General features: G+C 38.8%; 2 protein-coding genes across 6 annotated transcripts; both read left to right on the top strand.

The window, feature by feature from the left end:
- The first annotated feature begins 2578 nt into the window (after positions 1 to 2578).
- LOC124145221 (baculoviral IAP repeat-containing protein 7-B-like) lies at positions 2579 to 6810 on the top strand. 3 transcript variants are annotated; one of them, XM_046514934.2, is made up of 6 exons: positions 2579 to 2692; positions 4030 to 4803; positions 5448 to 5614; positions 5760 to 5808; positions 6114 to 6188; positions 6500 to 6810. In XM_046514934.2, the coding sequence occupies exons 2-6, from the start codon at positions 4326 to 4328 to the stop codon at positions 6739 to 6741; spliced, it is 1011 nt and encodes a 336-aa protein (XP_046370890.2). In that variant the 5' UTR covers positions 2579 to 2692; positions 4030 to 4325; the 3' UTR covers positions 6742 to 6810. The 3 variants fall into 3 exon arrangements, with proteins under 3 accessions (XP_046370890.2, XP_048239992.1, XP_048239993.1); XM_048384035.1 differs by lacking the exon at positions 2579 to 2692 and having other exon boundaries at positions 3931 to 4803; XM_048384036.1 differs by lacking the exons at positions 2579 to 2692; positions 6114 to 6188 and having other exon boundaries at positions 3931 to 4803.
- Positions 6811 to 9072: 2262 nt separating this feature from the next.
- Positions 9073 to 12803, top strand: LOC124145225 (putative inhibitor of apoptosis). Of its 3 annotated transcripts, XM_046514944.2 has the most exons (7): positions 9073 to 9258; positions 9736 to 9863; positions 10019 to 10792; positions 11440 to 11606; positions 11753 to 11801; positions 12107 to 12181; positions 12493 to 12803. In XM_046514944.2, the coding sequence occupies exons 3-7, from the start codon at positions 10042 to 10044 to the stop codon at positions 12732 to 12734; spliced, it is 1284 nt and encodes a 427-aa protein (XP_046370900.2). In that variant the 5' UTR covers positions 9073 to 9258; positions 9736 to 9863; positions 10019 to 10041; the 3' UTR covers positions 12735 to 12803. The 3 variants fall into 3 exon arrangements, with proteins under 3 accessions (XP_046370900.2, XP_046370898.2, XP_046370899.2); XM_046514942.2 differs by having other exon boundaries at positions 9074 to 9258; positions 9736 to 10792; XM_046514943.2 differs by having other exon boundaries at positions 9074 to 9258; positions 9740 to 10792.
- The last annotated feature ends 1907 nt before the right edge of the window (positions 12804 to 14710 follow it).

Consider the following 14710-nt stretch of genomic DNA (forward strand, 5'->3'; position numbering starts at 1 on the left):
CCTTTGGTCCACTGAGAGATAAAGTGTCATTGATGAACCATATGCTCATACACAGGTGTGGGACACACTATGAAACTTAGTATTTAAAGATCCAGACAATGATTAAAATGTATCAGATTCTTTTTCCTTGATAGGATATATACAAATCGGTTATTATGTAAACAAAATAATTCACTATCAACGTTTGCCTTTATAGTTCATATACTTCTGGTGGGTACTGATAATACTATATGATCCTTTTATACATATAGATGTTTTATATATACATGGAAATGATCGTGTTGTTTGTTGTGTCAAAATAGAGTGTTGTTGTGTCAATTTCTTGCATCTGTCAGGATATATTCCTTGCAGGATATATGGTGTGTATGAAATTGTACTCACTGAAGGAATATATAATTTCTTCGTTGATTTGTAACACATTGTGATAGCTTCATCTCACAATAAAATATTTGCAGATCAAATATGTGTAATTATGTTGTTTTTCTGGTCACGTGTCCTTCATTTAAAACATATTGACCGAATGCACATGTTTCTTTCAAATGTCACTACACACGAACAAAACAAATATGAAAACACATCATCAACAGGGATCAAATTGTTACTTTGAAAAGTAACCGATAAACAAATGTTTGTGGGTATATAAACGAAACCAAGATTCGTACTTGCTCTTTTATCCGTAATTTAATCAGAAAGGGTAACGAAATCTTTGAGACGAATATGGGCAGATCTAATGCCCGATTTTGAAATAGGAATATATATGGAGTGAATATTATTACATTATATTAATATTTGACCCAATTGGCAAATTACCACATTTACACCATATTCGATTCACCAGACGTTTGTAATTATGTCTACTGAATGAAGATAGATGATAGATGATCTATTGATATGAAATAAGTATACAATGAAATCTTAACGCGAATTGCTTGGAACATCCAAATATACGCTTAATTACAACGGTCCGGTATAATCAGCATTCGACAAGCAACTGAACTAGTATTATCATATATAATAGGTACATAAAAACTATTACCACATTTCATATAACTTCAAATGTCTACCAAAACATTTCAAATGCCATGTCCACGGCCCTAGAATACTTCGACTCAACGAGGTAATGCTGCTATTTGTGTTGCTGTTTCGACTCAGCGAGGTAGTGCTGCTATTTGTGTTGCTGTTTCGACTCAGCGAGGAAATGCTGCTATTTATGTTGCTGTTTCGACTCAGTGAGGTAAAGCTACTATTTATGTTGCTGTTTCGACTCAGTGAGGTAAGGCTACTATTTATGTTGCTGTATCGACTCAGCGAGGTAAAGCTACTATTCATGTTGCTGTTTCGACTCAGCGAGGTAAAGCTGCTATTTGTGTTGCTGTTTCGACTCAGCGAGGTAAAGCTGCTATTTGTGTTGCTGTATCGACTCAGTGAGGTAAAGCTACTATTTATGTTGCTGTTTCGACTCAGTGAGGTAAAGCTGCTATTTGTGTTGCTGTATCGACTCAGCGAGGTAAAGCTGCTATTTGTGTTGCTGTTTCGACTCAGTGAGGTAAAGCTACTATTTGTGTTGCTGTTTCGACTCAGTGAGGTAAAGCTACTATTCATGTTGCTGTTTCGACTCAGCGAGGTAAAGCTTCTATTCATGTTGCTGTTTTGACTCAGTGAGGTAAAGCTGCTATTTGTGTTGCTGTTTCGACTCAGCGAGGAAATGCTGCTATTTATGTTGCTGTTTCGACTCAGTGAGGTAAAGCTACTATTTATGTTGCTGTTTCGACTCAGTGAGGTAAGGCTACTATTTATGTTGCTGTATCGACTCAGCGAGGTAAAGCTACTATTCATGCTGCTGTTTCGACTCAGTGAGGTTAAGCTGCTATTTGTGTTGCTGTATCGACTCAGCGAGGTACAGCTGCTATTTGTGTTGCTGTATCGACTCAGCGAGGTAAAGCTGCTATTCATGTTGATGTTTTGATTCAGTGAGGTAATGCTATTATGTGTGTTGCTGTTTCGACTCAGCGAGGTAAAGCTGCTATTTATGTTGCTGTTTTGACTCAGAGTGGTAATGCTATTATTTGTGTTGCTCTTTCGACTCATCGAGGTAAAGCTGCTATACATGATAACGTTGTGACACAGTGAGATCACTGTGTAGAAGGAATGGATATATATGTGAGGAGATTTCTTTGAAAATAATCATGATTAGAAAAGCCACGACACATACATTGCTTTTAATACTTTTAATATCTTACCTTTTAGCAAGAACAAGCACCTTGTTATAAGGTTGCTTTTATGACAAGGCAGGAGAAACTCTTGAAAATATGTATCACGTCTGTGAAAAAATAACAGATTCAACCTAAACAAAATCCAGTTAAAAATGTAAATAGAAACATGCATATACAAAATGACGCATATTTTTTAGATATTGGCTATATTTTTTTATATTTTCTTTGTTATAGTGATAAACTAATGTTATAAGGGGCAATGAGTCATGATTACCGGACTCCACCTTCTCTACAATTCCTGTAGCGTGTTTGAGTCTTTCATATGTAACTTCAGTTATTTATAAACACACGTTGTTCGTGATTGGCCCGATGCGGACCTGAAATACATCTGACGTGGAATGATGGCTGTCGCATGCACAACGATATTGATCATTTGACTGCTCTCGCTGCACGCTTCATTTTACAAAGACCATATCCAAGTGAGTTGTTTGTCTCCTACCACTTTCTCCGTGGTTGTGATAATGCCACCGATCTAAATAACCAGATTAAATAACGTGAGATAAATATTCACCCTCGTAAACTTGTAAATTCGAGTGACTCGAGTAGCGGATACCATATCTAAAAATAGTTTGTCAACATGACTTAATACGGAGGTGTGTTGTTTATATCCAAGCACATACAGATATAGTCAGAGTCTGCTCAGTTTTCAAAACATGGGCTGTAGGTAGTTGTTTTCAATATCGCGTAGCTGTGACAATCATCTGCATAGAAATAGATCATTATAGAAAGAGTTGTCAGCGTGAACGTGTAGAATTAGGAAATAAACCTCCTGTATTTCAAATCAAATATTTTTGTCTTGGTTACAACATGTACAAGTGCGCAAATCAAAAAGACGCATTTCAGTCAAATTTATCAGTAATCTGAATTTTTAATCGCGTATTAAATGGAGTCACGGGAGAATGAATGTTTGCTTGCCCTTGGATTGAAGTGACTGGAAGTGCTCATATGTCGGCGGTGATAATAGCTTTGCCTCTATTCATATAGAGCTGTACACAATAGCCTGTCGCAACCGGTCCATACAGTCATAAGGAAGTAAATCTAACACAACGACGTTCGTGTTGTGGGCTGGTAACACCCATTAAATCATTTGATGTATGTTGAAATCGTAACATGTATGCCATATTGATTCATTATAATGACACATGGCCTTACGTTTTGGTAACTGGCATGTTTATCTCTTCAAATGTATATGTTCATGAATGATGCAGAAACGAGTGAAAATGTCAAAATTATCAGGTCATAACTTCACGTATTTCCTACTTATTGTCATACCCTGACACCTGGTGTCATCAATGATTTTCGGTGATCCATTCATATAATGAACATCACTTGTTTGCCTTTACGCCATGTTATAACTTTGTTCATTTTGCCTCATAGCTATAATATCAACAACAACAGTTTCCCTTGACATGCTAGATACTAGTATCCTTATCGTGGTCTGATATAAAAATAATAATGTTCGGCTCTGCCTGTCAGAGAAAAGGTTATACTGACCTAAGAAAAAGTCTATCTCTATATCTCTAACACATATAGAATATTAAACTTCGACGCCTTATATTGATACATCCGTCACTTTGTGAATTGGGGCAGTGGGGTAGCCCGACGTGAGTGTTGGAATATTGCTAAAAGCGACTTAAACCCTTACTCACGTACGTTTTGAATTATATAGTGTCTGTTGAAAAGTATTAAAATGCATCAGTTCGATGTCTCCTAAATTCTCGTTCTCGCATCTTCACCATGATTATTTGAACTTCAGAGGAAAGACTGGTTTTGACAACAATGAAGCCGAAGCAATTCCTGTACTCCTTCAAGTTATGGCATGACATGATTAGAGTGGATGTTATGGACAAGTGCTTGCATGTGAAGTCAGTGTTCCTCATGCCTTTCCCGAACTTCGTGAAGGATACCAAGACCTTGCATGATTCCAAAGATTCTTTTGAATAATCTAAATATGAGTTTCCATTCTCAAGAATCCATGTCTTTCCGTCTATTTGTCTCAGGGGAAACTTCGAGGCATTGGTTAGTAGAGGAGGGGAACCTCTCCAGGACATCATGCGGCTTGAGGCTTTAAGGCTGCGATCCTTTAATGGGGTGAATATTGAAGCGCCAGCCTTAGTCCTTGCTAGAGAAGGGTTGTATGCTACAGGAGATGGTGACGAGACTAGATGTTTCAGCTGCGGCATCAGGCACAGGAACTGGAGACGAAGGGACAGGCCTGCCGATGTCCATCTTGAAGATTGTTGTAGGCATAATTCAAGAAATATACGATTTGCCAACAACCCCTTGCCTTCGGGGAATCAGCCTGTCCGAACTCACCTTGCGCTGCAAGATCATGACGTACACCCAGTCAGGATCTCCAGAAATCCTGTTATCATCCCCGGTAGCAGTAGAGGAAACCGTGCACACATGCTCCAGCCAACAGGTGATTACAGTACATTCACAGAACGTCTCTCTACATATCGAAACTGGCCACATGGAAGAGATGTTGCTTTGCCAGCCGCCATTGCCAGAGCTGGTTTCTTCTACGAAGGTAAGACGTTATATAATATCTATATTTTGTGTCTCTCATGTCTTATCTCATGTCTTATGTCATGTCTTGTCTCATGTCTTGCCTAATGTCTTGTCTCTCGTTTTGTGTCATGTCTTGTGGACCCGTGAAGATCCGGGGTAGAATAGATCTTCAGCAACCCATGCTTGCCGTGAAAGGCGACTATGCTTGTCGTAAAAGGCGACTAACGGGATCGGGTGATCAGGCTCGCTTACTTGGTTGATGCATGCCATCGATCCCAATTGTGTGGATCGATGCTCATGATATTAATCACTGGATTGTCTGGTCCAGACTCGATTATTTACAGACCGCCGTCATATAGCTGGAATATTGCTGAGTGCGGCGTTAAACAACAAACCAACCAACCAAATCATGTCTTCTGTTATGTCTTGCCTCATGTCTTGTCTCTCGTTTTGTATCATGTCTTGTATCATGTCTCATCTCATGGGTTGTCTCATGTTTTGTCTCATTATTCGTCACATGGTTTTTCTCATAACAATATCTTGTACCAAATCGCTAAATGTTTAAAAACATTATCAATAACGATGGAATGCTTACATTGGAACTACAAAAATCATTCCTTTCAAATAATGTCAATGCATTTTTTTTTTTTTTATTTCTTGGAGGTTTCGCTGATACTGTCCGGTGTTTCGCATGTTTGACTGCCTTGCGAGACTGGGAACCAGGAGACGATCCCTGGATAGAGCACGTAAGATGGAGGCCAAGGTGTGATTACATAGAATTTGTGAGAGGTCAAAGACACAGACGGGCGGTTGTCACCAGCATGGCCCAGGTATTGTATTATTATTGATTTTTGAAAACATAAGATTCACAATTTGGTTATTCGGCACCTTTCTCCATAGCATTATGATTAAACAAGTCTTTATGTCACATGCAGAAAACAGTCCTATTACATTTACCGGTTGTATTTTAAACAGGCACGTCGTGGATGCGGCCGTGATCCTCCATATGGACAAAGGGAAAATTGTAAGTTTCCTTACCTGTACACTGGATGAACGGTACATATGCATGTAAATTCCCCATGCTTAATTATTGCAGCATTCTTCATGATAGTCCAAATTAGAATAAACAATAAATTAGTGACTGAGTGAGTTGGATTTTATGCCGCTTTTAACAATGTCCCAAGGTCACGGCAGATTTAACTAAGGATACGAACAAGAAGTCGTGTTCAAAGTTCCTTATGAATAATCACTGTCATGTTATATTGTATGTTTTGTTAATTATTATCAGTAATTACGTGTTGAGTTTGTATCTCTGATTTGGCGCTGCAGATCCTTTGGGACTTTGTCTCGAGATGGGCTACAGCCAGCACGATATCTTGGAGGCTGCACGTATTATCGAGAGAGGTAGCGAAGTGTTTATTTGTCATTAAAACATGTATGAAGGCGTTGAACTAAGGTTGTTCGGGTTTGGTTCCATGTAAAGAACTGTAATTATTTCACAGTTCATTATCATACAAGAAGTGATATATGTATCATGCCGTCAGTCAGACAGGTACGAATTATACACATTCAGTGTAACAGCATTACTGGCTGAGAACGTTGAAACTCACAATGACATGCACTGATGTCAGAGACCGAGAGATAACGTCATGTACCTTTTGGCAACCAATCCGAAACTTAACTTTGAATAACGAGACTTCGTTGTCATCTTTCAGATAGAGCTGTACTTTCGCTTGAACTGCTTCTCGACAAGTTGATGGTACTAGCAGATGGCACCTCGGTAGATTACAGCTCACAAGCGCGTGGGGGGAATTGTATTGGTTGTGGGATTCAGCCAATTGCAATAAGGTTTATTCCGTGTGACCACCGTGTATTCTGCAACAGATGCGCTGAAGACTTCAGTAGGTGCCCCCTCAGAGAGTGTGGACGAGCTATTCAGGGCGTCGAATGGATGTAGAACATAAGCCGGCACACTACCAGCTTGACGAAAATACGCACATTTCATAATAAATGCATGTTCACTCTTCCTTAGTTGTTGTTTTGGATATCGAATTCTAAGACTGTTTGACTCAGGTAGAAAAAATATTTTCTTAATGATACTATCTCAGAAAGAAAATATGAAATGTATACAAAACAGACAATATTAACGCGAATTTCAATCTATCCAAGACTTTTGTCCTGGAGATATGTTTAAATCAATCCCTTTACTGTTGCCCCCGTGAAGATCCGGGTTACAATTGGTCTTCAGCAACCCATGCGTGTCGTAAAACTAACGGGACCGGGTTAGACTCGCTGATTCGGTTGATGCACGTAATGGTATCCCAATTGCGTAGATCGATGCCCATGATGTCATTCACTGGATTTTATATGGATATGTCAGGCAATTAGAGCTGTAAATATGTTTCTTAAAAAAATTCGATATCTGTATATAAATATTTTCTTCAACGAATGGCATTCCACTTTGCCGGGTAGTTCACGTTACGATATTTACTTAACTTTCAAGCAAGATCTTTCTTCAATCAGAAATTTATTTATCAGTACTTGCAACGGAAAGCTTCAAAAAACATTTAATTAATTATCCACTTGGTGTATTCGACCTATTTGTAAATGAAAGAAGAAAATTGTTCATTGAAATATCGGAAAAAAATTGTCCATTATGTTATATAGAGATAGAAAATGAAATCCATTTTGTGTTTGTCTATTTATTATGCATGTATCTGATACTGATTCGTGAGCAAAATTATATATTCACATTAATACAAGCAATTAACAAAGATAAATGAAATTCCCAACACTATAATAATAAAGTAACCAAGGATTCCACTTCATTCATTCGCATGAATACCAACGCATGTCATTTCAAATGCATCACACTACATATTTGAATCTATGGTGGAAATGGATCAAAATAAATAAAAGGAAAACTAGCATTTGTCATTATAAAAAAACAAGATGCCCATGTATATGTATATGCAATATTATTAAAATTAATATTCATATTGGTGTCGGGGCGGTCGGGTAGCCTAGTGGTTAAAGCGTTCGCTTGTCACGCCGAAGACCTGAGTTCGATTCCCGACATCGGTACAATGTGTGAAGCCCCGCCGGGATATTGCTGGAATATTGCTAAAAGCGGAGTAAAACCAGATTCAGTCAGTCAGTCATACTGGTGTCAGGAAGACAATGTAGGTGCGGGACGTTTTTGGATAAGACAATTCACAGTCTGTATATACAACAATACCAAATAGCTTAACGTAATAGAAGTATACAGAACACCTTTATAACTATAACGTTTCATAAAACAAGAAACACGCACACGTTGCTCATTCGAATTCAGTACGTACATTTGAGAGAAACTGCATCCTTCCCGGAGAAAGGAATCATGTAAATACTTAGTGTTTATTATTCTCATTTTGTTATTCTATGTTCGATTGCGTATGAAATGAAAATGTACACTCAACATTGTCAAGAAAGAAAGTGTTTATCATATTGTTTAATTTGATGATAAGTAATCGAAAGATTACAGCAATGTTCGGTTCAGCAGCATACATCGTATCGTTAATGTTAAAAAAAGATGGCTGAAAATTTATATAATTACCATCGTTTTTGCTACAGCATCAAATACTGTCCACATTACAACTATTCTCTATGCCTCAGGGACAACCACACAACGTATATATGTGTCCAGTGTCTGCCTGTATGCCACGCTTCTCCCGTACAGGTTACACACAACCAAATGTTTTTTCCATAGACTTCTATAGTAACGTTATATTTTTTTTTAAAATAACTAAGCATTCAATAGCTATTACCTGTACGTGTGTGCACAGTTTGGCCTTAGAGCAGCAATAAAAATATAAAAAAAACTAGCTTAGTCAGCTCCTTTTCCGAGTACCGGAAGCTAAACACAACACCCCCAGTTTCGCACCAAATGTCACCTACTTGAAAATAGCTGTGGTCACATTCAGCATAAGTCATCATGTTGAAAAAGACAGTACTAATATAGAAAAACATGGTCAGTTTTACTAACTGGATGGATGTACATTTGAAAGACATAAAAATCTTACAGAATATCCTCCAATCACAGCCTGCAGATATCTCTCGACCTGCACTGAAGGCTCCCTACGAAAACCGCACTGTCCAAACTGGTACTGATTTGGTGTAGTAGAACCTGTAGCGCGGTTCACAGGTCACGTTGACCTGGGCGACGACCGATTACTGAGTCAGAAATAGCACTTGGGATATCCCAGTCAGGAGTAAAACTAGAATCGACGTGTCCCTGCCTTATAAATAGACTTGCATTCTTTGTGTGCGAGCTGCGGGTTAGATTATTTATGTTGCATACACGACTTGCAAAGGGACGCAACCGAACTAACCGGCAGAATTACTGGTCTGAATGACGCACGGCTGTAACATGACTTCCTTTTCTGATCGGAATGATTGAGTCACAGCCAGCCGACGCCATGTTACCACCATATCCGTAAGTTGTTTGAGTCCACACTTGATCCTAAAACATCTATATGGCGTTGTTGTTACATGCAGACCTTGCTGATCTGTGTCACTATTGATCTCTTACAGTATTAATGAATATCTGTTTACCGTAACTCACAGTGAATGTAAAAACCTGGCTATCTAGCGTCACAACATTATGGTCGTTAGTTGATAATATATTATGCGTATATTGCTAATGTATAACTCCATATTCTATACATGTAGGTGTCACCAAATGTAGAGCTACCATGTACAGTGAATGTATCATAGCGTCTTCCTCCAAGCGTCTCTCATCTTACATGACATCAGCACATTATAACCAGCCACAGTATCAATGATCATCTGTGTAACATACCGATATAACAAGTGTCATATTTAATAAGAAGTACTTGTGGTCTAACAGTGCTTGAATGCTTATTCTTTGTGACGCAATGTTAAACATGTTAACAACTTCCTGTATCCCCAGGCAGGCACATCAAGTTGTGTAAAGACCCGGCAGCTCTCTTCGATAACTACAGGGTTACAAAGTACACTGTGTCAAGTGCAATGGCTCCACAACCAGCCGAGGAAGATATCTGAAAGAAGCGATTCAACGTATATACATTTGGAATATTGCTAAAAGCGACTTAAACCCTTACTCACATACGTTTTGAATTATATAGTGTCTGTTGAAAAGTATTAAAATGCATCAGTTCGATGTCTCCTAAATTCTCATTCTCGCATCTTCACCATGATTATTTGAACTTCAGAGGAAAGACTGGTTTTGACAACAATGAAGCCGAAGCAATTCCTGTACTCCATCAAGTTATGGCATGGCATGATTAGAGTGGATGTTATGGACAAGTGCTTGCATGTGAAGTCAGTGTTCCTCATGCCTTTCCCGAACTCCGTGAAGGATACCAAGACCTTGCATGATTCCAAAGATTCTTTTGAATATTCTAAATATGAGTTTCCATTCTCAAGAATCCATGTCTTTCCGTCTATTTGTCTCAGGGGAAACTTCGAGGCATTGGTTAGTAGAGGAGGGGAACCTCTCCAGGACAGCATGCGGCTTGAGGCTTTAAGGCTGCGATCCTTTAATGGGGTGAATATTGAAGCGCCAGCCTTAGTCCTTGCTAGAGAAGGGTTGTATGCTACAGGAGATGGGGACGAGACTAGATGTTTCAGCTGCGGCATCAGGCACAGGAACTGGAGACGAAGGGACAGGCCTGCCGATGTCCATCTTGAAGATTGTTGTAGGCATAATTCAAGAAATATACGATTTGCCAACAACCCCTTGCCTTCGGGGAATCAGCCTGTCCGAACTCACCTTGCGCTGCAAGATCATGACGTACACCCAGTCAGGAACTCCAGAGATCCTGTTATCATCCCCGGTAGCAGTAGAGGAAACCGTGCACACATGCTCCAGCCAACAGGTGATTACAGTACATTCACAGAACGTCTCTCTACATATCGAAACTGGCCACATGGAAGAGATGTTGCTTTGCTAGCCGCCATTGCCAGAGCTGGTTTCTTCTACGAAGGTAAGACGTAAATATATAATATCTATATTTTGTGTCTCTCATGTCTTATCTCATGTCTTATGTCATGTCTTGTCTCATGTCTTGCCTAATGTCTTGTCTCTCGTTTTGTGTCATGTCTTGTGGACCCGTGAAGATCCGGGGTAGAATAGATCTTCAGCAACCCATGCTTGCTGTGAAAGGCGACTATGCTTGTCGTAAAAGGCGACTAACGGGATCGGGTGATCAGGCTCGCTTACTTGGTTGATGCATGCCATCGATCCCAATTGTGTGGATCGATGCTCATGATATTAATCACTGGATTGTCTGGTCCAGACTCGATTATTTACAGACCGCCGTCATATAGCTGGAATATTGCTGAGTGCGGCGTTAAACAACAAACCAACCAACCAAATCATGTCTTGTGTTATGTCTTGCCTCATGTCTTGTCTCTCGTTTTGTATCATGTCTTGTATCATGTCTCATCTCATGGGTTGTCTCATGTTTTGTCTCATTATTCGTCACATGGTTTTTCTCATAACAATATCTTGTACCAAATCGCTAAATGTTTAAAAACATTATCAATAACGATGGAATGCTTACATTGGAACTACAAAAATCATTCCTTTCAAATAATGTCAATGCATTTTATTTTTTTTTATTTCTTGGAGGTTACGCTGATACTGTCCGGTGTTTCGCATGTTTGACTGCCTTGCGAGACTGGGAACCAGGAGACGATCCCTGGATAGAGCACGTAAGATGGAGGCCAAGGTGTGATTACATAGAATTTGTGAGAGGTCAAAGACACAGACGGGCGGTTGTCACCAGCATGGCCCAGGTATTGTATTATTATTGATTTTTGAAAACATAAGATTTCACAATTTGGTTATTCGGCACCTCTCTCCATATCATCATGATTAAACAAGTCTTTATGTCACATGCAGAAAACAGTCCTATTACATTTACCGGTTGTATTTTGAACAGGCACATCGTGGATGCGGCCATGATCCTCCATATGGACAAAGGGAAAATGGTAAGTTTCCTTACCTGTACACTGGATGAACGGTACATATGCATGTAAATTCCCCATGCTTAATTATTGCAGCATTCTTCATGATAGTCCAAATTAGAATAAACAATGAATTAGTGACTGAGTGAGTTGGATTTTATGCCGCTTTTAACAATGTCCCAAGGTCACGGCAGATTTAACTAAGGATACGAACAAGAAGTCGTGTTCAAAGTTCCTTATGAATTATCACTGTCATGTTATATTGTATGTTTTGTTAATTATTATCAGTAATTACGTGTTGAGTTTTTATCTCTGATTTGGCGCTGCAGATCCTTTGGGGCTTTGTCTCGAGATGGGCTACAGCCAGCACGATATCTTGGAGGCTGCACGTATTATCGAGAGAGGTAGCGAAGTGTTTATTTGTCATTAAAACATGTATGAAGGCGTTGAACTAAGGTTGTTCGGGTTTGGTTCCATGTAAAGAACTGTAATTATTTCACAGTTCATTATCATACAAGAAGTGATATATGTATCATGCCGTCAGTCAGACAGGTACGAATTATACACATTCAGTGTAACAGCATTACTGGCTGAGAACGTTGAAACTCACAATGACATGCACTGATGTCAGAGACCGAGAGATAACGTCATGTACCTTTTGGCAACCAATCCGAAACTTAACTTTGAATAACGAGACTTCGTTGTCATCTTTCAGATAGAGCTGTACTTTCGCTTGAACTGCTTCTCGACAAGTTGATGGTACTAGCAGATGGCACCTCGGTAGATTACAGCTCACAAGCGCGTGGGGGGAATTGTATTGGTTGTGGGATTCAGCCAATTGCAATAAGGTTTATTCCGTGTGACCACCGTGTATTCTGCAACAGATGCGCTGAAGACTTCAGTAGGTGCCCCCTCAGAGAGTGTGGACGAGCTATTCAGGGCGTCGAATGGATGTAGAACATAAGCCGGCACACTACCAGCTTGACGAAAATACGCACATTTCATAATAAATGCATGTTCACTCTTCCTTAGTTGTTGTTTTGGATATCGAATTCTAAGACTGTTTGACTCAGGTAGAAAAAATATTTTCTTAATGATACTATCTCAGAAAGAAAATATGAAATGTATACAAAACAGACAATATTAACGCGAATTTCAATCTATCCAAGACTTTTGTCCTGGAGATATGTTTAAATCAATCCCTTTACTGTTGCCCCCGTGAAGATCCGGGTTACAATTGGTCTTCAGCAACCCATGCGTGTCGTAAAACTAACGGGACCGGGTTAGACTCGCTGATTCGGTTGATGCACGTAATGGTATCCCAATTGCGTAGATCGATGCCCATGATGTCATTCACTGGATTTTATATGGATATGTCAGGCAATTAGAGCTGTAAATATGTTTCTTAAAAAAATTCGATATCGGTATATAAATATTTTCTTCAACGAATGGCATTCCACTTTGCCGGGTAGTTCACGTTACGATATTTACTTAACTTTCAAGCAAGATCTTTCTTCAATCAGAAATTTATTTATCAGTACTTGCAACGGAAAGCTTCAAAAAACATTTAATTAATTATCCACTTGGTGTATTCGACCTATTTGTAAATGAAAGAAGAAAATTGTTCATTGAAATATCGGAAAAAAATTGTCCATTATGTTATATAGAGATAGAAAATGAAATCCATTTTGTGTTTGTCTATTTATTATGCATGTATCTGATACTGATTCGTGAGCAAAATTATATATTCACATTAATACAAGCAATTAACAAAGATAAATGAAATTCCCAACACTATAATAATAAAGTAACCAAGGATTCCACTTCATTCATTCGCATGAATACCAACGCATGTCATTTCAAATGCATCACACTACATATTTGAATCTATGGTGGAAATGGATCAAAATAAATAAAAGGAAAACTAGCATTTGTCATTATAAAAAAACAAGATGCCCATGTATATGTATATGCAATTATAGTATTAAAATTAATATTCATATTGGTGTCGGGGCGGTCGGGTAGCCTAGTGGTTAAAGCGTTCGCTTGTCACGCCGAAGACCTGAGTTCGATTCCCGACATCGGTACAATGTGTGAAGCCCCGCCGGGATATTGCTGGAATATTGCTAAAAGCGGAGTAAAACCAGATTCAGTCAGTCAGTCATACTGGTGTCAGGAAGACAATGTAGGTGCGGGACGTTTTTGGATAAGAAAATTCACAGTCTGTATATACAACAATACCAAATAGCTTAACGTAATAGAAGTATACAGAACACCTTTATAACTATAACGTTTCATAAAACAAGAAACACGCACACGTTGCTCATTCGAATTCAGTACGTACATTTGAGAGAAACTGCATCCTTCCCGGAGAAAGGAATCATGTAAATACTTAGTGTTTATTATTCTCATTTTGTTATTCTATATTCGATTGCGTATGAAATGAAAATGTACACTCAACATTGTCAAGAAAGAAAGTGTTTATCATATTGTTTAATTTGATGATAATTAATCGAAAAATTACAGCAATGTTCGGTTCAGCAGCATACATCGTATCGTTAATGTTAAAAAAAGAGAGCTGAAAATTTATATAATTACCATCGTTTTTGCTACAGCATCAAATACTGTCCACATTAAAACTATTCTCTATGCCTCAGGGACAAAGGCCCGATATAACAACCACACAACGTATATATGTGTCCAGTGTCTGCCTGTATGCCACGATTCTCCCGTACAGGTTACACACAACCAAATGTTTTTCCATAGACTTCTATAGTAACGTTATATTTTTTTTTAAAATAACTAAGCATTCAACAGCTATTACCTGTACGTGTGTGCACAGTTTGGCCTTAGAGCAGCAATAAAAATATAAAAAAAAGACTAGCTTAGTCAGCTCCTTTTCCGAGTACCGGAAGCTAAACACAACACCCCCA

This window comes from Haliotis rufescens, unplaced genomic scaffold, assembly GCF_023055435.1.
Source record: "Haliotis rufescens isolate VD_foot unplaced genomic scaffold, xgHalRufe1.0.p SCAF_5, whole genome shotgun sequence".
NCBI classification, from domain to species: domain Eukaryota; kingdom Metazoa; phylum Mollusca; class Gastropoda; order Lepetellida; family Haliotidae; genus Haliotis; species Haliotis rufescens.